Source organism: Cyrtonyx montezumae, unplaced genomic scaffold, assembly GCF_038088225.1.
Source record: "Cyrtonyx montezumae isolate F1298 unplaced genomic scaffold, pur_monq_1.0 scaffold_13, whole genome shotgun sequence".
Classification (NCBI taxonomy): domain Eukaryota; kingdom Metazoa; phylum Chordata; class Aves; order Galliformes; family Odontophoridae; genus Cyrtonyx; species Cyrtonyx montezumae.
The window spans coordinates 3,388,440-3,412,667 of NW_027071859.1; the positions used below are offsets into that span (position 1 = coordinate 3,388,440).

General features: G+C 44.5%; 1 protein-coding gene and 1 long non-coding RNA gene across 2 annotated transcripts; one reads left to right on the forward strand and one right to left on the reverse strand.

Moving 5' to 3' along the window:
- The first annotated feature begins 4,406 nt into the window (after positions 1-4,406).
- LOC136044961 (uncharacterized) lies at positions 4,407-5,186 on the forward strand. The gene is made up of 3 exons (XR_010621869.1): positions 4,407-4,844; positions 4,903-5,005; positions 5,110-5,186. It is a non-coding gene; the product is annotated as an uncharacterized LOC136044961 (long non-coding RNA).
- Positions 5,187-7,433: 2,247 nt separating this feature from the next.
- LOC136044926 (gallinacin-9) lies at positions 7,434-8,777 on the reverse strand. The gene is made up of 2 exons (XM_065730462.1): positions 8,639-8,777; positions 7,434-7,567 (listed from the first exon to the last, which is right to left on the reverse strand). The coding sequence occupies exons 1-2, from the start codon at positions 8,694-8,696 to the stop codon at positions 7,434-7,436; spliced, it is 192 nt and encodes a 63-aa protein (XP_065586534.1). The 5' UTR covers positions 8,697-8,777.
- Between the last annotated feature and the right edge of the window lie 15,451 nt (positions 8,778-24,228).

Genomic DNA, 24,228 nt, shown 5'->3' on the forward strand with positions numbered 1-24,228 from the left:
GGCCACAGCTGGGTTGTGAAGTCCTTATCTGCAATGAACAGACACAAGACCAAGAGACACGGAATGATCCAAGACAAAATCTTATACAATACAAGGAACTTGAATGAAGATGCATGTATTCAAAACATCTCTGAGTGCATCTCCAGGCAACCAGACCAAACTAACTCTTCTTTGAGCCTCCAAGACTTTTGAGACTTAAAGCTCCTACAGCCCCTTATACCCACAGTTGTTCTAGAACCCTATTTTTGATTGATTTCTTGAGTATTGGCCTTCTTGCATTGAAAAATTTTATTCCACATCCTTATCACACAGGATGTGCTACTCTGAAACCAGTGCCAACCCATGAACTGTTCATCTCCTACCTGCCATAGTATTCAGAGACCAAGACAAATATCATCATTCCCAAAGTTAGAGAAAGACACCTGTATCTCTTGACCACCACTAAAAGCATATCCTCAACCAAAATGTAACTGGAATTAAAGATATGGAGAGAGAAAGGCAGGTTGGATCACCAGGTGCTGGCCTCATGCCTGCCTGTGCAGGAAGCTGGCCAATTCCCAACTGACATAACCTCTATGTCTCCAATGCCCATGGACTGAAGAGGAATGAAAGCAAAAGAAGTGGCTAAAGGGAAGGAGCTGAGGGCAGCTGTCCAGAAGCAGGAACAGGAGGAATTACCCGCAGAGGAAGTAGAGGATCACCACTGCCTTCTGTCTCTCTCCTCCAGCAGGTTCCCCACCCCACACACACCTCTTTATATTAAGTTTAGGGCTGCTGACAAAGCAGTCATAGGCCAATGAATGAAGACTTGTGCCTCCCAATTTGTTCTACCTTTTGGTGTCTTCCAATGGGGCTGCACTTTGGGACAGTTTTGACCACAAATCCCCAGGTCTTGGTGCAATCCACTGTAGAGCATTTCGCTTTCTGTGAGAGACGTTAGGCCACAGGGCTATGTGAAATACCTGGAAACAGGCACTGTCTGCTGCTTACATCCTAGTTCTGCCTTCATTGTGCAGCTTAGTAATTGGGCTTGCGGCAGCAGCTTGGCCATCATTTGCCTGCATAATGTTTTCTCCTTTACAGCCATTGTTTCAGAGTCCTTCCTGACATCACCTTTCATGGAATCTTTCTCAGGTTGCCCAGACCCTTGCAGAATAACCAGCACACCTGAAAACCTCCTATTTATTTCCCAGATAACCACAGAATCATAGAATGGTTTGAGATGGAAAGGACCTCTAAGATTACTTATTTTCAACCCCCTGCTGTAGGCAGGGACACCTCCCTCTAGACCAGGTTGCTCACAGCCCCATCCAGCCTGGCCTGGAATGCTCCAGGGAGGGGGTATCTCTAGCCTTGCTGGGCAGCCTGTTCCAGTGTCTCACCACCTAGCCAGTAAAGAAATTCTTCATGATATCCAGTCTAAACCTACTCTCTTTCAGTTTAAAACCATTTCCTCTATGTCCTGTGGCTAAATGTCCTTATAAAAAGTCCATTTTAAAAAATCTCAGATTTCCAGCAAGCCTCTTTAGGTGCTGGAAGGCCACTGTAAGGTCACCTTGGAGCCTTCTCCACTCTAGGATCTGAAGCTGTTCTCCACCCAACCTGTATCTGTGCTTGGGAGTGCTCCGACCCAGGTGCAGGACGTTCCTCTTGGCCTTGTTGAGCTTCCTGAGGTTGGCATGGGTCCACCTGTCGTGCCTGTCCTGCTCCCTTTTGCTCCAGTGTGTCATCTGCACCACTCAAAGAAAAAGGATGCTGCTACCTGGACCTTTCTGGGATATTTGTTGCAGATGCTGGGCTGGGGTAGAAGTGCCCAGGGGATGCATAATGATGACTGCTTTATTTGAAAGAAAGAACACACAGAATAAAGAACATAACAGAATCATAGAATGGCTTGGACCCCAATGATCCTGAAGTTTCAGTCTCCCTGCTACAGACTGAGCCAACAACCTGGATGATTTTCAGAAATCTCAGTACTCAGAATCTTTTCTTCAAGACCAGATTTCAGCTTTATAATTGCTTGAATGGGCTGAAAGCAAGGGCAGTTCAGATGCTTTTCCCCCTCTCTGAATGGTGTTCTGAGTGTCTCTGTGTGTGGAAGACAGCAGCCACTGTGAGTGTGCCATGCCATTGCAGAAAAATGCATTGAAAATACCGGGCAGGAGATGTGATTTCCAGGAGGTGATTGGCCCTGCCACGTCTGGGCAGGTTTCCATGGGACAGGCCAAGGCCAGCATTGACAGCAGGACATTTCCCCATCTGGATTTCATGCTGTTCCTGCTAATCATGGACGTACCATGAGGACAAGTGTTGGGTAATGTTACCAAAGGTCTTTCCTACCTTCCTGTCATTTGCAGCAAGGACACCAGGGGAAGAGGATGGCAAAGAGAAAGTGAAGGAACCTCATGGTGTGAAGTTTGCTGAGGACTCGCCCTCATCAGTGGTAAGTCACAGTTTGTATTGAAAATAAAATCCATCATTCCAAGACATCTACTTCTCCAGCTTAATTAAAATCTTACAAACAAGAAAATGAATACTACTTGATAATTGAGCAATGCGCTTGACTGATCATTATACTCAGTAATGATGGCTCTGGATAATTACAATCGTTTTATCTGCAAAATGTAATTGGAGTCTGCAGAAACAACTATGGTGGAGAGATGCTTTTATGCTTTTGGCTGGTATATGTCATAGATGTGCTATGGAGAGAAAGGAAAGATGATCCCTTGGCTTTTTCTGTAGAGAGATCATTAAGGACTTACTACTTCTTCATAAGCAACAAAAATTAATATTACTTGAATAATTCAAGGTTCTGAGCATTCCTTATCCTGGTTTATGTTATTGCTAACATATACCTGAAGCAAAATAAGTAATAGGTAGGATGGGCATTTTAATCTTTCAACAGCATGCCACAAAAATTGCATACTGCATCTCACAAGCTGCCACGAGGCATCCCAACCATATCCTCTACAGCTGCTCACAGGAAGAAAAAAAGGAAATAAAGAAAAAAAGATGAAATTCCAAATGGAAGTACTGATGATTTTGTGTTTATGGAAGCATTGCCTATGAGTTATAAAAGAGACCTAGGAAGAATTTGCTTAAATTATAAGAACTGGATAAACCTTGAAGGCTATTAATTAAGCTTTATTTTATGTTGATTTTATTTTTGTTATAATTGAAAAATATAAATAAAATATATGAAGTCCATGGGACTCAAATGTAGCAGCTGATATTGGCTGTTTTTGCATATAAAGGAGATAAAATCACTGTATTTGCATTCTTTTGAATTTTATAGACATACAATACGTTCTCGATCATATGACATATGCTTTTAAATGTATCTTTCCTTAAAAAGTGATATTTCAATAAACTGATTCTAGAAAATTTACTCTTGCATAAATTATAACTTCTATATGCAATTTGCAGGTTATAAGTCATACATGATATTTGGGTCAATAGTCCATGAAGGATAAATGCATGATTTTTGTGTGTGTGTTTTTTTCCTCCCCTAGAGGCTGTTGTATTCTGTGAGACTGAATTCAGACATGAAGATCCTTTACCTTTTCTTGGCTGTTCTCCTCACTGTGCTCCAAAGCTCTTCAGGTAAGAGCAACATAAAGTCAAAGGAAACACCAAGGGAATTTTGTGAGTACAAACACAGTAAAATAGAAATGGAAATGGCTTCCATCTTCCATCCTGGGCTACTGCTGTAGTAGTTAAACACACAGGGTGTGACTGCTTCTGGCACTGGAAATTAAGAGAATATCACGGTGCAGATGTGGACGGAGAGCAGTACTGGAATACTGTTGCCACACTACAGCCCTTGCTCATACTTACTCTACTTTGGGAAGGAAAATCAAGAGTCATCTTCTTGGCACAGGTTTCATGCGTGTACCTAACAACGAGGCACAATGTGAGCAGGCAGGAGGTTCCTGCTCCAAGGACCACTGCTTCCCACTCCAAACGAGAGCCTTTGGGCGCTGCCAGCGAGGGGTCCCATGCTGCCGGACTGTGGTGAGCTACAGCTGTGCAAAGATCAGCTGTTCGTTGGGGAATGGGTCCATTATTCACCTTAACACGTACACTCAGAGGGTTTCCTACTGATTTCCCCTCTCATTCCTTCAGTCAGTACATCTTGAGTTCCTTACGGGAAAAATCACGGCCAAAACTCCTTGGCAGAGTTAATGAGCTAGAGTAATGAGTATGAAGAGTAATGAGCTAGAATTTGGGTTGGACATAAGGAAAAATTCCTCTCCCAAAGGGCAGTGATGCAGTGGCACAGCTGCCCAGGGAGGTGGTGGGGTCACCATCCCTGGAGGTGTTCAGGAACTGTGGAGATGTGGCACTGAGGGACGTGGTCAGTGGGCACAGTGGGGTGGGCTGGGGTTGGGTTTGGGTATCTCAGAGGCCTTTTCCAACCTGAATGATTCTATGATTCTATGAAATTATTTCCTCCACAGTTCCCATTAGCTGACTCAAATGCCTTTGGAGGACACATTCCTCAATATGATGTGCACTTTGTCTGGAGACCTGGGACCTGTGGGTCAGGCTCTTATGAAACCTGCGTGTTTTATATTGCAAAGCCTCTCAGAACTCATTCTCGTTCAGAAGAAAAAACTGAAAGTCATGTTGGCCATAGTTATCCTCTTATTGGACACACAAAAAAATTCTTAAAATCTTAATTTTTATCCAATTCCTTTCCAGGATTTCAGGAATTCACCCATGTCTTTATTACAATACAAAAAGACAGGGAAAAAAATCCAGCAAAGAAACTTTCATGAAAAGGGGTACTCTGCTTCCCCTGATTCTGATATTTAATTTTCTGTTTCATTTTGCTGTAAGATGTTTGCAGCTCACCTTGGTTTTGCAAGTTCTCATTTAAACTGTGCTCAATAGTAATAGCAGAGGTATTAAAAAACAGAACAAAACAGACTAAGCTGTGGATTTATATAGAGAGATTCTCTATCTCCATGACAGAGATTTCAAGATGTGGAGGAGGCTTCAGGTACAGAAGCTTCATGGTTCATGATTAAGAATTAATTTAATGTGTTTTTCATGGTAATGAGAACACAATCTGAAAGGTTCTTTCCTCTTCCTTCTCTCCATAAGAGTGGCTGGATGCTGGAAGGGAGGTGATGGAGTTACCATCCCTGGAGGTGTTCAACAAACATTTCCATGTTTTGCTAAGTGAGGTGGTTTAGTGGTGGTAGGTGGATGGTTGGACTGGAGGATCTTGGAGGTCTTTTCCAACTTTGGTGATTCTCTTTCAGTATGACTAGTGTTTGCCAGAACCTCAGACCAACTAAGCAATGCTTCTGATGATGTAAGAGGTTCATCGTCCTGCTACAAAATCTGGAATTTGAGGCTGACAATATGGGTTTAACGTGCACACATCGAAGGCTGAACTGAAGAGGAAAGAGAAGAAGCACCTCTGCAAACAAATGAAATGAGCTAAAGAGGCTCTGATGGTGGTCATTGTGCCACCCAGTGACTATTGTTCCTCTTCTTTTCTAAAATAAAACAGTTTCTAGCAAAATTACACTGCATCCCCATGAGAAGATGCAGCTCAGACTCTTGTCTTGGCCTTCAGGTCAGATGATTGTGTTTTCCTTTTCTGCTTCAAATTAACAGTTACAAAATTAACATTGAAAGACAGTCTCCAGGAGGTGCTGAATGCACAGTCGAGGTTTTCATATTTTGTAGACCACGCATCTCTATAGATTTTAATAAGTGTTCTCCAGAAGTCTTGTGTCTGATCCTGATACCTGCAAGGAATTGTCTTGGTTTGTGTTTTTTTTTTTCTGGCTCCCATCACACCCAGGGTTAGTGTGATGTGGTAAAAATCCAGACTTGCATACAGACAGGGATATGGCCGGATCCTCTTAGATTAATTAGCAACAGCCAATGACTTGTACAAACCCCTGTGACTGGGATAGTAGAAGGCTGGCACCAAGGGACAGTGTGCATGGCCCATGGCACTCCAAAACCATCTCATAGCAGCTCAAGGGGTGGAAAGTATGGGAATCTTTATCCATTGCTCATCTGAGATCCTTTTGTTCTTTGCAATAGCATGTGCTAGGGCTGGGAAAAGGAAGCAGGGGACACTTCTGTACCTTATAACAGTGGAGAGTAACAGCTGTTGGTCACACATCCAGACAGCATGGTGCTGTGGCAGATTACTACTATTCAGCATTCTGGGATGTAAGATCCCATTGACGTGCTGCTGGTCTAGACAAAATGCAGGCACCAGGACCCAAATCACGTGGGTTTAACAAGTTGGTTTCTAGACCTAAAGACTCTTTAAGACCTAAAGAACTTGTCCTTCTGCCATGCTGGGTTTCTCTGCATTGACATTCCCAGCACTTCACGTTGGGTTGGCAGAAAACAGGAGAACAGTCCTGACTCCAAACCCCACCCTGGTGCTCTGAGCTATTAGTGCTTTTTGCTATGCTAAAAAATGTGCTGCCACACAGATTGCTGCAACCCACACTCTTTACAGATGATTTAATAGGACTCGGTGACACATGCATGTAAATTAATTTAGTTAAATAAAATTTGTTTACAAGCTGATTTTTGCAGACAATAACAACAACAAAAACCACCCTGACATACACCAGCAAATGTCAGCAATGTGGTTTCACAGTGACTTGTTTTTATTAGAACTGAAGCTGCAAATCTCTGTCAGAGGTACAAGAACTCCTCCTCAGATCTTCTTGTGTTCCCAGGACTCTTCACCCCATTGGGAAAGGCTCCTTGGGTTTGCAGCAAAACTCAAAGTGATGACAAGAGGCAGGAGATGTCTCAGACACACTCTTATCTGGTCAGTGAGGTGTTAGATTTAGGAGCTGGGCGTCCTGCAAAGAGAAATCAGGTGATCTTTTCTCTATCCAGACAAGCAAACGATACCTTTTCATCTCAGGCTGGTGTAGACGCCTGGTAACACATGAGGTTGAAGACTACTAGAGGACCTTGTGTTCTGAACCTCTGATCTGTGCTCACAGAATCACAAAATGACTGATGTTGGATACTCCTCTGAGTCCCTCTGGTCCCCTCTGCCCCTGCAGGGCCTCCTGGAGCTGGGTGCCCAGCACCACGGCCAGGGGCTGTGGGAGATCCCCCACGAGGAGCTTAATGAGATTTATGACGTCCAAAAAAGGACAGGTATGCCACAGCTCCTCTGATATAAAATGTAATCAGCTGCAGAATCGGATCATGGCATTGCTCCATGGTATCATAGACAGAGAGTTCTTCTCATGGTGCTGATGAAAACGTTCCACTTTCACAGAGTGGAAGATCTCCTATGGCACTTTGTTCTGATATTTGGCACTGTGCACGTTATGCAACAACCCAGCTGGAGAACATTCCAGCGTGAGTTCTGACTTGCTTCTAGTTATGCTTTGTGGGTACCCCCGGGTTTGTCAGGAGGAACTCCCTCACCATTTGCAGCACTTCAGCTTCCCACCACGGCAGGTCCCAACGTCAACCAAAGGAGCAGAGCATGCAACGAAGGAGCAGGAGCCGCGGTTCTGCCGGCACGCGACGGTGTCAGCAGCTTCTTGGCTGTAAGCTGCAAGAAAGCAAGGGGAAATTCACGTTCGTTTGCCAAGCCAGAGGATAAGGAGAGATGCAGCATAAGATTACAAGGCATGTGATGTCCTGACACTGCCCTTGGCATGCAGGTTTGTGATTGGGATATCTTTAATCTCACACTACCCAGAAAAAAGTGAAGTTATCCAAATTGAAGGGCCTTAAGTGGACTTTTTCAGGCTTTCAGTCCAAGTTTCAAAAACAGTTTCCAAGTGACTGCTGTCACTGGTGCTGTATATGGTTTTAGGTAGATGCTATGCTGGTTTAACCATTACTGATTTGTTCAGAACTGAGGAACCAAATGCTCAGGTGATGTCAGGCTGCACCTCCATCATCACCAGGACAACTGCTTGGGCTTATCCCACGTGAAATGCTAGCTCCAGGTTTGGGTCAGAGTGTTTACAGGTTAAACATTACTCATTCCCACTGAGATGTTCAGCCTGAAATTTAAATTGTGCTCTTTGTACCTTATTTAAGTGGGTCTCCTGCAAGTGCCTGCTGCTGGGCTAAGTGGTTCTACATCCCTTCACTGAGTAGACAGGCACTTGCTGGGCTAGGAATTGAAGTACAGATGTAAGTCTACTGCAAACCAAAACTTTAACTTCTCTGAAGCACTTAGAAATGGCCTGGAGTTAAGCATTTCAAGGCCATTAAATGCACAGAGACAATAGAGCTCAGGCTAAATCCCACAGTCACATGTATGTTTTTCAAAAAATACAGGTCTGCTGGCCTAGAATACACACTCAGGATGTGTTAAGTGTGAATGTGAGAAGAGAAAGCTCTCATACTGCAAGATGATATCTTAAGCATCACCCTACAGAGCTGCCTGAATACACAGGGGGAGCATCTTCTTTCCATCCTTCCAGTCACATAACTGGACACAAGAAGCTGAGGGCTAGAATGAGGCAAGTCAAGGACCTTGATTCAGTAGGTTAAAGACTATGGCTATGAATAAGGAAAGGGAGTTTAAGTATGACAAGAGTCCAAGAGCATAGAGGCTAGGGCTTCTCTCTACATGTACACTTTTAGCCTCATCTATTTTCCATCTTACCTGGAGCAGCCTGGAAGAGGAAAAAGAGAACAGCAACAAGGAAGAAAAGGATTCTCATGATTGTTCTCTGCTGTGGTATAGCCTTTGCAGCTCTGAAGGTACCTGAAGGTGTCCAGAAGCTGATGGATGAGGCAGAAGATGGCTGGTCCCTGCACTTATAAAGGCTCTGGATTGGGGCAGTACATACATTTCAGGGGAGGAGGAGTGGTGAGAGTTCATTGCCCTGTGACTATGGAGACTGGTGATGTAAGAAGATGTTGCAACCCAACACATTTGAAGATGCCTGACCTGAACAAGGCCCACATGACTCTCTGTGCTCACATGCCCTGTGCCAGCTGGTGGGCTGCACCCAGAGAGGACACAGGATTGGAGCAGGAGGGAGGTGGGTTCCTTTGATCCACAACGCTGTAAACCACACAGGTTTGCTGATGCCCTGTGGCTCTTGGACATAGTGTTGTCACAGACCGTTCCCTTCCTAGCCATGGGCACTGCAACCATAGCAAGACTGTGTGAAACAGGAATACAATAGACCCCCCTCCTTGGATGGAGGAGTGGCTTAGGACTTCAGTCTTCTCTTGGTTTGGAATTGTGGGGCTGCATGTGAAGGAGACACAGTGAGACTGTGTGCCTCAAGGCTCCTGCCTGCACTGAATTCCTCTACCTCACTCTGATGGCTACAGCCTGAATACTTACCATTCAGAAATACCACTCCTGAGGCATGCACACGTTTTATTGGTATTTCTTTTTGCCAACAGTGGAAGTCGAGAATCATTAACAAAATCAAGTCATGAGAGTGCTTAATTTTTTACTGCTTCTGTGAAAAAATAAATAGCAGGAAGTCAGCTATGCTTGTGCACAGAGGGCATGGTGTTCTGTCTGGTGAAGAAGTTGAAACAAACTGGGCACTGGGAATTAAGCTGGTGCTACTGTTTGTGTAAAAGCACATCACAGTTTTTTCATGCCTATGTCAGGAGTAGGATTTTAGAAACATGCAAAAATATTCTTTACAGTAGAAGCAGATGAGGAGGTTGAGGTATGGGCAAGAGGAGGCAGGGGGCCAAGCAGGGAAATTCCTGTCCCTTTTTGTTGTCCATACTCATCAGTTTGGGGAGCTATGTAATGCTGGGTTGACAGGTAGGACCGTGTATAAGACAGTAGGATCATGCACTGCTTTCTCCTCCAAGGGAAGGGTGGTGAGCCTCATATCTTCCTGTGCCATGTGATAGGCATAACACCCAGCAGATGTATGTGGAGTATGCATGTATGCTTCCTCCCATTTTCACCTCCTGGGCTTATGGTTTTTGTATTGATCAGGAGAAGCTGGATGGATGGAGAAGGAAAATACAGTTGTCTCCTCCTTACATAATCTTTTCCTGCCTGTCCCAGGGATGTTTGTTTTGGGGAGCGATGCCGCTGAGCAAGCCCTGCTGATATCAACACATGATGCTACATGCTATTCAATGCTCTTTGAACCCAAACACTGTCATGAGAGGGAAGGAAAGGGAGAATGGCTCCATCTTCCAACCCCCAACTCCTTCCACTGAGAGATAAAAGTCCAGGCAATAACAGCCTCCACTAAGGTGGCTTGGGATTGGGAAAATGGAGCCAGGGGCAAGGTGCCTCACTTCTCCCTTCTCATCGAGAACCAAGAGGAGATGTTGGCAAACAGTCCCCAGCACACAGAGAAACCAGTAGGGCTGTTACTGATGGGGAGCTGTCTATCTTGAGGTGCACATTTGACCTAACAACAAGGGATCAGGAGGAGGAGTTTGCATGGACCCTGCCCTTCTGAAGAGTGGTAGATTCATCAGCCAGAAAGAATAAATTCATCCTTTTCATTCACCATTCCTTCAGGGACCTGTCAGGCTTCTTGTTTTTATTTTCAGCTTGGGAATTTGTCACTTTTAGTCTGCATTCTGGGTTGTAGGGCAAGGAGTGCAAACGTATCCAGGCCTGAAATGCAGCCTGTTTTTAGAGCAACTAATGGGCAATTAATCTGTTGGAACAGAAGGAACAGTTTAAACAAAATCTTTTATGACCTAAGAGTAAAGAAATAGGAGTCAGCAAGCCATGGTTTTAAGTTCCCCTGTCCCAAGGTAAGGGGTGAGGAATGAAAACCAGACATCTGAAAGCCACAATGACGGTAACAGTGGGCGGAAGGTGCAGGATGTTCGTTACCCTTGATGAAGCACTCAATGGAGGCTGCTCATGCATAAAACTAGGTTTCAGAGGGAGTTCTCCAGTCCTAGTGCCTGAAGTGATTGTGCAAGACCAGCCATAGGACTGCCTCCAATCTGACTTCCTACCATGGAAGTGAGCTACGAGGGGAAGAAGTCCCTGAGAAGCAAGTTATTGGAAAGTCCATACCACAGTCATTATTTTGAAGGCTGGTCCATCCTTCAGGTAGTTGAGAAAAAGATTTTCTGAGGTCCAGCATTAACTCTCAGAGGTGCGTATGAGCTGGAAGGGCTCTATTTTTCCCTCTGGTTCAAATCATCTGGTTTGAGTCATCATTGAGCTGCACCATCAAACAGACTTGGCCCAGTTGCTTTCCTGTAGATTTCCAAGAGAAAAAAGTAAATTCTTGCCATGGGCACTCTCAATAGACATGGGATGAGGGACATCTTGAGGGGAGCACTCTGTAGTCAGGCAGCAAAGTGAAGCAGGTGGCTTCTGGTTGAAACAAAAGCCCCTGATGGACATGAGATGAAGCATCTAGAGGCAAGTAGTGACTACCCTGCTTGGATAACTTAAACACTAGAGATGTGCTTCACTGGGACAGGAAGGAAATCTGAGTTTATCCAGACTTAATAATGGGGGAACTTAAAGGTTGGAAAACAGATGAGCAGTGGCTGCAGTAGTAGAATAGGACCATGTTATGGGAGTGAGACATGTTTGCTGATGGTTACATGGCAGCAGGGTCTTCACTGAAGCTTAGGAGTGGGTCAACCAGGCAATACCTGAAGAAGTCATGGCTTGGGGGTGAGCACATACCAGAGACTGTTCTGCTATGCACCACAAATGCAACCATTTGAATTTGGAAGAAAAGAGGTTTTGTAAGCAGTCTTACACTTCTCCAGAAAACTGCTCCTGCATTTTTTAGTCAGTGGTGTAGGTGTAGTTGAGTCTTTATAAGGAAAGAGTGCTTCTGTAGGTCACCACACTTCAAGAAGTGTAACAAAAGAGGTACCCCAACAGTTTGCATCACCTCAAGTATGTCAAGAATTAAGAAAATATTTTTGTGACAAACTGCCACTGATTAGCAAGCTTTAGGGTATCTGAGAGAGACTCTGTAATTTCTTTATGACATTTCATCTAAAAGTAGATGCATCTATTTTGTGAAAAAATAAGTCATCTGAAGATTGGTCATTCTCCTTCTTCTCTCTGGGTCTGCACCCAGTTATCTGAATAGATAAAAGTTGGATGTGTTTTGCTCTTCAGACTATCAAGATGGCAGAGTTCAATGGGGGAATTAAGACCAGAGGGAGGAAATAAAATACCACACAGCCTCTGTGTTAATTTCGACTTCTGATTTCTGCATTTCCTTTCTTTTTCTGATTTTCTTCTTAGAATGTTTTCTTCTTAGACTGAAGTCTCTCCACCTTCCCACATAACTGACAAACACAGATAGATGGATAAATAAAAGGACAGACAGACAGACAGACAGACAGATAAAAAGCTCCAGTTTCGAAAATGGAGCTGTTTCTTTGGCTGGATATAAATCTGGATTCAAAGATATGGGGATCATGCAGATTTCCTAAAAATAGGCTCCACTGCCATGAGGAAATTCCTAGTTTGTTTCTAATGCAACCAGTTGAAATCAGCTTTGTGTTGCCCTAACAACCTTTCATGATCATAGATGTAAGAAATTGGCTCCAAAACCAGATCTCTTGTTTCCATGACTAGTTGTGATAGGAGAAAAGAAGTTGATTGTGAGGCTGTAATTTTAGGAGGATACAATGTAAAACACTTCTATTTTGCATTTTAGCACTGTAGATTTCTTGGCTGTACCTGTTTCCCTACCTTCTCCAAAACACAGAGAAGTCATACCCAACATATCTACTAGGAACAGTTTGATGTTTTTTCTTTTTACATATTCCTCTTCTTAGAAGATGTAACATTTAATATTCTTCCATGAATGCTACTGAATACAGGACTGATGCTTAGCAACAATAAGAGATCATAGTCATTGGTTTAAGATGACATTTATTTGGGTGTGTGAATAAAATAATAACATGTATTGCTTCATATGCTCCAAGAGCTGCATGAACCCAAAGTGACTGAGCATCCAAACATCCCGTGAGGTAGGCTGCAATAGGTGGCCAAGGTGCCAAAGTGGCTTGTGTATTAATTAAAAGCGAAAAAAGGAGTGACTTCAGCGAGGAAAACCTGGATCTCCAGAAGCAGTGTGCTAACAGGACGTGCCCTCTGGAAGCTTCTTTGAATGCTCATTTGCAGGAGGGTTTAGGCAGAGGAGGAATCCATCAAAATCATCTCCTCAAGGCAGTGGAAATGTTGCTGGTACAAGGGCACTGACCAAGTGAAAGCCTTTCCTTACTGCTCTGGAATCCTGTAAAGATGCAAAGAACCTCGTTACTTTGCTGAAGTGGAATCAAGCTCAGTTTCTGAAAGACTCAATTGCTGCTAATTACCTCTAAGAATAAAAGTATATGTTGAGAATGAGTTGCAGTGTTTAAAAACCTCCATGTATATGCCCACAAAGAAGGGTCCCTATGAATGCTGGGCATATAGGCCTGCACACAACCAGTCCACATCAACTGTGCTCACTGGCAAACTAGCTCTATTACCACTGGAAGTAAACTACTGATTCAGCTCACCTCAAAATAAAAACTAGGGATTTGGTTTCATGATTTAAACACATAAGTCTATTGCCTTTTGAGGGGATCTGCTTGGCCTCCAGCATTGTTTTTCCTTTGGTCATATCACCCAGACCTATAAATGTGGTTTAGATACTCCAAAGTACCTCAAATGCCACTGAACACCACGATTTTATTTATTGAATCAAACCCTTTGTGTCCCATTTCATATTTCTTTCCAAATAGTCTGAGTTCTCAGTTGGAAAGAAAAGATATTGTACCTCAGAATACGTTATTGGTTTCAGTTTCTACTGTAGTGAATCAAGCGAGAATCTCAATCAGAGGAGATTTAACCCTGAACGTTAGCATCCACCGATATCACTCATGGTGCATTCTACTCACAAGGAGTATTTCTGCAGAAAAATATTCTTGAAAAAAAACCCCTCAAAGGACTTGTTCATTTCCCAGCCCCAGTTCCTGTTGGATCAGGCCTAACAGAAGTTCTTAGAGACATTCAGTGTTGAAAATCTGCCATCTGCTCTTAGCACTCTATTTATTAGCAGTAGAACTTGTAACGTAAAGCGAATCATATTTTATGAAGACAGGGGAGGGAATGAGATGGACCACTGGCACAGGCTGCCCAGAGAGGCGGTGGAGTCTCCTTCTCTGGAGATGAGGTGCTAAGGGATTTGATTTAGTAGTTCAGTGGGTAGGGATAGGGATAGTGATTGGATGGTTGAACTAGATGATCTTGTAGGTCCTTTCCAACCTAATGAACCTATGAACCTATGTTTAAGACCCGCCTGGACACCTACCTGTGCAACCTGGGCTAGGGAACTGCTTTGGCAGGGGGATTGGACTCAATGATCTCTAGAGGTCCCTTCCAACCCCTATGATTCTATGATTCTGATTCTCTCTGTGAAATGACACAGGCATCTCACCTGATTTTCATAAGTAAATGCCTGAGAACTATGTTTGATCCTAAGTTGAAGTGCACTCCTCAAATGTGCGTTTAAATCCTTAAGGAAAGAAAAAGTCTTGCTAAGAGGGAAGCTACAGACTTTACAAGTTGATCTCCAGGGTCAAAAGTGCAATACAAATGTAATTACCTTCATTCACTTACAAATGCACACCTAAGAGATGCACAGCTGTAGGAGGAAGTAGTGATGTTTTCCTTATTGAAATCTAGGTCTTTTTGGAAAGGAAAAGTATGGAGGAATGGAGGACACAGTTTTTCCCTCTAACAGGTGAAAATAGCATGTGATATTTTTCTAATTAATTCCTTGATTTTTTTTTTTCCCCATCTAAATTCAAGTTCAAGAAGAAAATGCTGAATTCTGGAAGATGCTGACCCTTTTGAAATTTTACTCTTGTATATAACTTCCATCAAAACGAATTAACTCTTTCAACATACATCTACAAAGTGTTCAGGTGGGGGTCAACCTCTTCTCCAGCATGATTACCAACAGGACAAGAGGGAATGGCCTCAAGCTGCACCAGGGGATGGTCAGGATGGATATTAGGAAATATTTCTCCTCAGAAAGAATGATGATGCATTGGCACAGGCTGCCCAGGGAGGTGTTGGGGTCTCCATCCTTGGGGGTGTTCAATACATGTTTAGATACTGTACAAAGGGACATGGTTTAGTGGGAAAGTATTAGTGGAGAGTGGATGGTTGGACTGGATGATCTTGGAGGTCTGTCCCAACCTTGGTGTTTCTATGATTTTATGATTCTACACAATATATTTATGTTCACCCTCCGCACATATTTCTCACAAATAGCTGCTCTGCAAGACCCCCATGGATGTGTGCATCCTGCACAAAGGAACAGCAGGGCAAATGGCAGAAAGAAAATGCTCTCCCTTCCACCCTGCAGCACTTACTTGGCACAGCAGTTTAACAGCCCCCCATGGCATTGCCCAGAGATGGTGAAGGTCGGGGGGCATGCCCCAGCACGGCAGAAATTCCCCTGCCTCCTGCACTCTACAGTGTCAGGGAAAAGCGGATCTGTAGAGCCTGTGGGGAGAGGAAAGTGTTGAAATCTCAGTTTTTAGTTTTAAACAGTAGAGGATAAATATGCAATACAGGATAAACATGCAGTAAAGGATAAATATGCAATTAATCATATGCTGATGATTTTGTCAAGAATAGAGTCCTCCCCAGTGCATAGCACCAGCATCATATATTGCCTATCAGTTGGCCGCAGCCTTTCGTCCTCCTAGGCACACACTTGTGCTTGCATCCACTTTCAGTGGTTGGATTTATGTCGCATCTCACCTGAAGCAGCCTGGAAGAGGAAGAGGAGAACAGCAAAGAGCAGGTAGAGGATCTTCATGGCTCAGCTGTGACTGTGTGCCTCTATGAAATTCCTGAAAGACCAAAGGAGGATGATGTTTGAGGAAGAGGCAAGGGAAGGTGCCTGGTATTTATAGGGGTTGTGGGATTGTGAAAGTTTGATGGCTGAGTGATCTGTCAATAAGTAACTGCACCCAACGTTTTGGCAAGCAATTGGTTATCCCCCTTATCGCAGGCTGCAGTGAAATGTCTGATGAAAATGTTGCAATCTGCAACAGTGAATTTCCACTGACCATGACAGTCAGTTGTATAATGGGCCCATCAGCCAAGCCACACTGAGCTGCACCGATACCTCTGACTTTTGGAGATTTGTTCCCAGCATGGATATGGTTATGGAACACACAGAGGCCTTGGGAGTCAGCTGTGAGACCCAGTCTCAGCATTGGCCCTGGACCTACTGTTTGCTGATGAGTCTTGTAGTGTTTGTCTCCCCATCCCCATTACTGAGGGAAAGCAGTGGGAAACATTTCAGTCTTGCTTTGCCAACCTTGCTTTGCCATTATTTATACAAGTTCCAGACTATCCTCATCCAGTGCAGAGGGCTGACATAAAGGTCTCTCCCTCCCTTAATTGTTGTGGAGGGGTAACCACACAGACATCAGGGTTTAGTCAGGGGTTCTCACTCATATCCCATCTTGAGTGCTTTGCATTCTTACCAGCTTTTGAAATCCACTTTTATTTCCCCTCCTATTGCCCCAAAGGGTTTAGAGAATGCTATGAACCCATAAGAGCTTTATGAATAATAAGGGAGGGATCATAGAATCACTAAGATTGGAAATGACCTTTAAAGTCACCTAGTCCAACCGTCCACCTACTACCAATATTGCCTATGAACCCATGTCCCTCAGTGCCACATCTCCACATTTCTTGAAATTTCTTGAACACCTCCAAGGACGGTGACCTCACCACCTCCCTGGGCATCACCACTCTGTCAGAGAAGAAATGTTTCCTAATCTCCAACCTGACCCTCCCCTGGCACAACTTGAGGCCATCACCTCTTGTCCTATCTCTACTTGGGAGCAGAAGCGACCCCCACCTCACCACAACCTCCTTCCAGGAGATGTAGGGAGCAGTGAGGTCTCCCCTGCAACTCCTCCAGACTGAACCATCCCAGTTGAGTGCCACAGAAATCATAGAATGCCCCAAGTTGGAAGGAATGCATAGGAATCACTGAGCCCAATCTCTGCCCCCACACAACACCCCCCAGACCCAAACCCTACAGTTCAGAAGTATCCCTGTGCTCCCTGAACTCTGGCAACTTGGGGCCATGCCCGTTGCCCTGGGAGCTGATGCCCACTGCCCTCTGGGGCAGAGCATTTCCCTCACCCCCATCTGACCCTCCCCTGATGCAGCTCAAAGCACAGATGTTGGTTCAGTTCCTGCTTCTGGCATTCTGGTTCAGTGGTTTGCTTCCTTGTTCCTTCATTTATTAGATTTTAGTGAAAGTTAATGCTATTTTTGTTCTAAGAATTCGTAGCAAGATGAAAACATGACTGGTGCTTATGTTTAATCTGCATGCTAACTAGCAAGTTTAAGCAGTAAAAGGGTAGCAGCCAGGTGAGTTACCTGCTAATGTAGTGAATAACAATAATGTAAACACCGTTTTTACTCTTTCATCCATAAAATCTAATCACCAGTCCTCACCAGGTACTGCCTGTTCTTTTTCATACCACTGCCTTGGAAATTATGAGCTGGTGAGGACTCTTTGCTACCACATTTATGGAGTCAGAACAGTAGAATCACCAAGGCCGGAAAAGACCCACAAGATCATCCAATCCAACCGTCCACCCATCACCAATAGCTCTCACTAAACCATGTTCCTCAATACAACATCTGAACGTTCCTTGAACACCTCAAGGGTCAGTGGCTCCATCACCTCCCTGGGCAGCCCATTCCAGCACATGATTACTCCTTTGGGGAAGAAGTACTCCTTAACATCCAACCTGAATCTCCCCTGGTACAACTTGAAGCCATCCCCTCTAGTCCTGGTAAACTGGTATTTAAACAAGCTCTGCTCGCTTTCAGGGCTGGGCTGGGCCCCACCTGTGATATTAACCTATTATCAAACAAAAAGAAATCTCAGTGGTTAAAATTACCATAGGATTCACAAGTCTTGACACAAACCCTTAATTCTCAGAGAAGGAGAGCAACACTCCAGGAAAGCAAGCAACATTTTAAACCCCACTAGCATGCACCCAGCCTGAAAACCCACCTCATTCAGAGCGATAGGAAAATTCCATGACTTTGGCTGCTGACAAAAATAAAAGACAGGTATAAACTGGTGGCTTCAAACCAGGCCAAACGTGTACAGAACACCCCAAGAGCAGAAACATTGGCTGGAACATGCCAGTGTGTGCGCAGAGCTGCTCACACAGCACGCCAGGGCCAGGAAAGGGTTCTGCTGAAACCTCTGTTGAACACTGACTTCCAGACATGAGCTGGGAGCTCTGAGAGCTGTAGGTGCCTGTCCCAGGGGAATGGAGCTAAGCAAATAGGTTTTAAGAGGTTTCACTGAAAATCTTATTTAGGAATGCTGTGATGCTCATGAATCATAGAATCACAGAACTGTAGGGGTTGGAAGGGACCTCTGGAGATCCTTGAGTCCAACCCCCTGCCCAAGCAGCTCCCAGCCCAGGTTGCACAGGTAGGCATCCAGGTGGGTCTTGAATGTCTCCAGAGGAGGAGGTCCAACACCTCTCTGTGCATCTCCAGTGCTCCATCATTTGCACTGTGAAGAAGTTCCCACTCACATTGGTGCAGAACTTCCTCTGCTTCAGTTTGTGACCATTTCCCCTCGTCCTATCGCCACACACTGCTGAGAAGAGTCCGGCCTCGTCCCTTTGCCTCCCACTCCTTAGATATTTATAGATGTGGATCAGATCTCCTCTGAGTCTTCTTTTCTCAAGGCTGAACAGCCCCAGGTCTCTCAGCCTTTCCTCATAAGGAGCTGTTCCATGCCCTTTATCATCTTTGTTGACCTCCACTGGACTCTTCCCAGGAGATCCCTGTCTGTTTTGTACCGGGGAGCCCAGAACTGGACACAGTACTCCAGGTGAGGCCTCACCAGGGCAGAGTAGAGGGGGAGGATCATCTCCCTCGACCTGCTGGCCACTCTCTTTTCAATGCACCCCAGGATCCCATTGGCCTTCTTGGCCACCAGGGCACACTGCTCATGGCCAATCTGAACATAAAGGGCATAGAGGATTCATTGAAAATACTGGTAGTCAGTGAGAGGAAGGGATTGTGTAGATATCTCCCTCTTTTCTTCCTTTCTTGACTGACCAGCTATCTCCCGCTAAATATACTTTATAAGTGCCATATATGCTGCTGTTTGCTTTTTGTGTCATCATTTTCTCAGAGCTCTCTCAAGAACATCTTAAGAGCTAATGACTAATAAAATTTCAGGATCAGCTCTTTGTAGAATCTGAGAACTATTATGCTCTGAGGAATGCTTACTGATACAGGTGTACATGTATTTGGGCACAGGTAAATCATTTTAACTAGGAATATGCATTTAAAGCTACATAGGCACATGATTATTTAGGAGAGTGTATACTTACCACTAACACCATCTTTATGCTAATAAATACTTCAGTATTCCCCTTACACTCCTAATTATGGCACAAATCCTTGCAACACATACAGAGGGATTTATTTTTCTGATGCTTCATCTTTCATTGGTCAAAAGCAACGTAAGCTAATGAAATCTGACAATACTTTGCTCTCCAGTTGTCTTAAGCTCCCAAGATTTAGCAAAGCAGATACAAGAACATGGACTGAATTATTACATTCCTCTTATAACTGAGTAAACACAGGGAATTTTAACAAAAACATGCAAGTTCTCCTAAATGAGAGAATGCCAGTGGATGAAAAAATTCCTAGCATCCTCAGAAAGGCACACAGATCTGAGGCAGGCAGAAAAGGAGACTGAAAAGCCGCTGTATGCACTGAGTTCAAGGACAGTATTGCTGGAGTCTGTCAACCTGGTCAATTATTACCTACTGGAAGCTTGGCTACCCTTGGTTGCTTTAATCCCTATTGCATTTGTCATTGTGTTGCAATCCATAGAGTGAATCAGTTAAATAAACCTGTGCGTGGTGGTGCTAAGAAACTACACAGCCAATGTGAAGTCCCCTGAGCTCTGTGCAAAAAGAAGATTCCTCTGTAGAGATGGAGTTAGAAGGAATAACCACAAGTGTCTGTGAGGAAGGATATGAGGCAGGAGCTGCTGTTTGTTAGAGAGAGAAGCAAATTCTTCTCTGGTCTTATCCTAGAATCATTGAATCATAAGATGGCTTGGGTTGGAATGGCTCTTAAAGCCCATCTAGTCCCAACCCCTGCCACAGGTTGGTTTTCCCCTAGCAGCTCAAGCTAGGGGAAAACCCAGGGCCCATCCATGGACTTGGGTATCTCCAGGGATGGGGCACCCACAGCTCTGGGCAGCAGTGCCATGGCCTCACCACTATCTCAGTAAAAAATGTCCCTCTGACACCTAATCTAAATGTCCCCTCTTTTAGTTTGAAACCATTTCAACTTGTCCTGTCACTATCACCCTATGAAAAAAGTTGATTTCTCTCCATTTTATAAGATCCTTTTAAGTACTAGAAAGCCACAATGAGTCCTCCCCACAGCCATCACTTGTCTGATGTGTTTCCTGATCTCACATACATCATCAGTGTTTCTGGAGTGCTGCATCACCTGGAGATGTTGAGTCTTCTGTGCAGATGCTACTGTAGGACATAGCACAGAAACATTAATGTTGAGAATTAGTGTGCAGTTGACTAGAAACTAAAACACCAGAAGCATTTTCACTGAACAATGAGCAGTGTTTAAATGCAGCTCCAGAAGGACTGTCCATATGGTGTAGCAAGAGGATTTTCTGACTCTGGCTCTGTCATCAAAAAGAAAATCCATAGCAGTTCCTGTAAAGTAGGAGGCTGCTAATGCTGCAGCCACAAGAACTGGAGTCATGTAGCTGTGGGTTCCCCTATTCATTGCAGGAAGTTGGATTAGATGACCTTTAAAGGTTCCTTCCAACTCAAATGATTCTGTGATCCTATGGGGTCACATACATCAGACAGGTCAGCGTGGCACTGACCTTCACCTGCTTACGTATGATAGTTGGCATGGGTAGTAGACAAGTCTGTTGTGTCTGTCGTGTCCAAAATCTCATCATAACCTGCTGAGGTGTAGCTGATTCAGACAGTGAAGTCTGGACAGTGATTCAGACAACCTCTCTGAGTCTGCTCTAACAGATTAAACAGTGTCATGACAGAAGCACTGAAGCTTGATTATCCATAATAAATTATTGGGACGGCCCTGGCAATTTTGACCTCTGCTAGCACTCTGCCAAAAATTCCTGTGCAGTTTCAATGCTAAGGCCAGGCTAGGAAGGATTCCAGCAGGCAGTCTGGTGTTGTAACCGTGTTCAGGAAGCTGAGATGGTTGCATAATATGGGTATCATTGCACCACACTGTAGGATCCCAGGACCCAGAGAAAGGCACTTCTTGCTAGTATAGAAATGCAATTTTCCAGCCTGTATGTACAACCAATCATATTGCAGGCATTCCTGCCTGTGAGTGGCTTCTTAAAATCCGTGCTGGAAATCAAACATCTCAGCCTCCCAGTTGGGCAGATGACATGCTGTGAGGGATAATGCTAACAGCAAGTTTATTGACAAATACAGCATGCCCATGGAGCTAGAAAAGATGCCTTGAAGTACAATACTTTAAGGGGCAAAGAAAACAGGCCACTTGAAGGGCTCCCTCTGAGTAAGGAGCTGGTATGTTCAATACATGTGGCTCCTCCATTTCTAGTCCTCTGGAAAGTGGATTATGTCTCCTGAGGTCAATGTCACAGACAAAACTTGGTTACGTAGTCCATGATGTAATCAAGAAGACAATCAATTTCCAATGAACAAATCATTGCCTTCTGAAATGTGTGCGGGGGTTGGGCAACATCTGCTGGGGACAGGAAGAGAAGGGGCAGTACCTGGCTGGGGACCAGGATCTCTGTCCTTGTGCCTTCATTACCACAATGTTTGCTTTTCGCTTGCTATCTTGAGACAAGGAATTTTTGTACAAAACTGGAGGCCAGGCAAAGTTGACAGAGCTTTTACCACTGCTGCTGGTCATGTTATGCCTCTATATCCCCTTAATGTGTAGAGATAAACACATGGTGATGGCTGTGGTCCAGAGACCAACAGCGAGTGCTGACTCTGAGATTTAGGATAGAATGGAGTAGAGTGGAGAAGAATGGAATGGAATGGAGTGGAGTAGGGTAGAGTAGGGTAGAGTAGGGTAGAGTAGAGTAGAGTAGAGTGTAGAGTAGAGTAGAGTAGAGAGTAGAGTAGAGTAGAGTAGAGTAGAGTAGAGTAGAGTAGAGTAGAGTAGAGTAGAGAGTAGAGTAGAGTAGAGTAGAGTAGAGTAGAGTAGAGTAGAGTAGAGTAGAGTAGAGTAGAGAAGAATAGTTTTGAGTTGGAAGGGAACTTTAAAGGTCATCTAGCCCACCTCCCCTGCAATGAACAGGGATACCCACAGCTAGACCAGGTGCTCAGGGCTCTGTCTTGGCAGCTACTTTCAGGTCACACTCTTGCTGAAACTTTCCATTTGTGGGTTCAAAGGGCCTCAGTGTAGGACTATGATATTCCTTAGGTGTCAGAGGTAGGACCTTAAAAATCTCCTTGATATCTACTCTGTCTGCCCCCTAGATACCTCCAAGATTTCATCTGCTGAAGTTGACCAAACACTCAAGGCCATTTGCAAGCTCTCATCCCTGTTACCACAGCACCTAAGAGGGTCACTTCTAGCCTTCGGCATAAAGGTCCCTGCAGAGTCACCCACTGCTAATAGGTCCTGCTCCCATGTGCATGACTTTGCTGAGAAACCAAGCCTGTAACAGCAGCACCACTCAACCCCCGCCTCAGACAGCATTCCTGCCAGGTAATGAGCCCAGACTCCAGCAGGCAATGACCTTTGGAAAGGCCAGGATTTGCTTGCAGCAGGCAAGGCTGCATTTCTCATGAGTCCCGAGTGTGGTTTGCACACCCACGTCTCTGCTGGGGGTGTAAAGCATGGTTTCAGCCACCCTTCACTCTCATCTCTGGTCCTTCAGAGGTGCATTGTGGATAGCTTTGTGGGTGTTGGTACAAAGAGCATGTGTAAATGTTTGGCCTTGGTAAAGAATTATGGAAATACAGAGAAGAAAAAAAGCTGTCTCTTCCTCACAGCAAAAGAATTATTACCTCTTCACAGGAAAGTCCTGCGGATCACATCTCTTCAGGTGTTACCTACAAGGCAGAATTCTCAGCTGCCCATCCAGATCACCTGGAGTTGATTGTCAATATGTCCTCTTTGCCTTATGACCTAGGTTTTGTTTCATGCCTGACTCCTTCATTGGGCTGGGGCAGAAGGATGCACAAGAGGATAGAATCCTAGGATAGTTCGAGTTGGGAGTGGACTTAAAGACCTCCAAGCCCTACCATGGGAAGGGATACCTCCCACAGCCCAGGCTGCCCACAGCCCCATCCATGGCCTTGGGCACTGCCAGCAAAGGAGCACTCACAGCTCTCTGGGAGGCAGGACCAGAACCTCACTGCCCTCAGTGTGAGGGATTTCCTCCTAATATCTAATGTAAGCCTACACTCTTTTACACTCTTTTAGTTTACACCTATTATTCCTGTCCCATCATTCTCATACATGATGAACGGAGACATTTTGGGATGCCTGAAGTCGTTCTGGGATGCTTTACTGATGGAGGGGGCAGTGCTGGGGGGCAGTGAGGACAGTCCAACAGTGGGTTGGATAGAGGCTTCTAAAGTTGTATTGATCATGCAACTCAATGTGACTGAGACCACTCCTTAGGGCAGCTTACCAATTAATTGTCCCTTTGGATTAGAACAGTTCTCAAACTGATCAGTTATTTTGCCAGTATAGGGAGCAGAGGGCTTGTATGGTGATACAGAAGAACAGTTTTCAATGTAGGAGTATTAATTAAAACATCAGAAATTTAGTACTGTTTGGACAGAGAAGGGCAGAGCAGTCAGGAATCTGCTGAGATGAGGGCATTACACACGATGCAGTGGTTGCTGAACTTGCCTTGTTGGGTAATTGTGTAACTAATTGCTGCTTCCCACGCACTTGGTTTGAGCCAGCCATACACACGTTATCTGACCTTCCCTGGCAATGTCATCTTTGTGTCCTTTTGTCTCCCAATCAATGACAAAAATAGCTCACAGTCTGGCAGTGTCTGTATCTGAAAGCAGTCGGGCATACTCCTAGGAAAACACCTTGGAGTCTCCCATTTCTGGAAGCAAGTGTCAGTGGGAAGTTCAGAGGACTTGCATGAAGGAAAATCTGAAGATCTGCCACCTTGTCCTTAATGTTCTCTGTGGACATGAAGACCACTGGAGTAGATG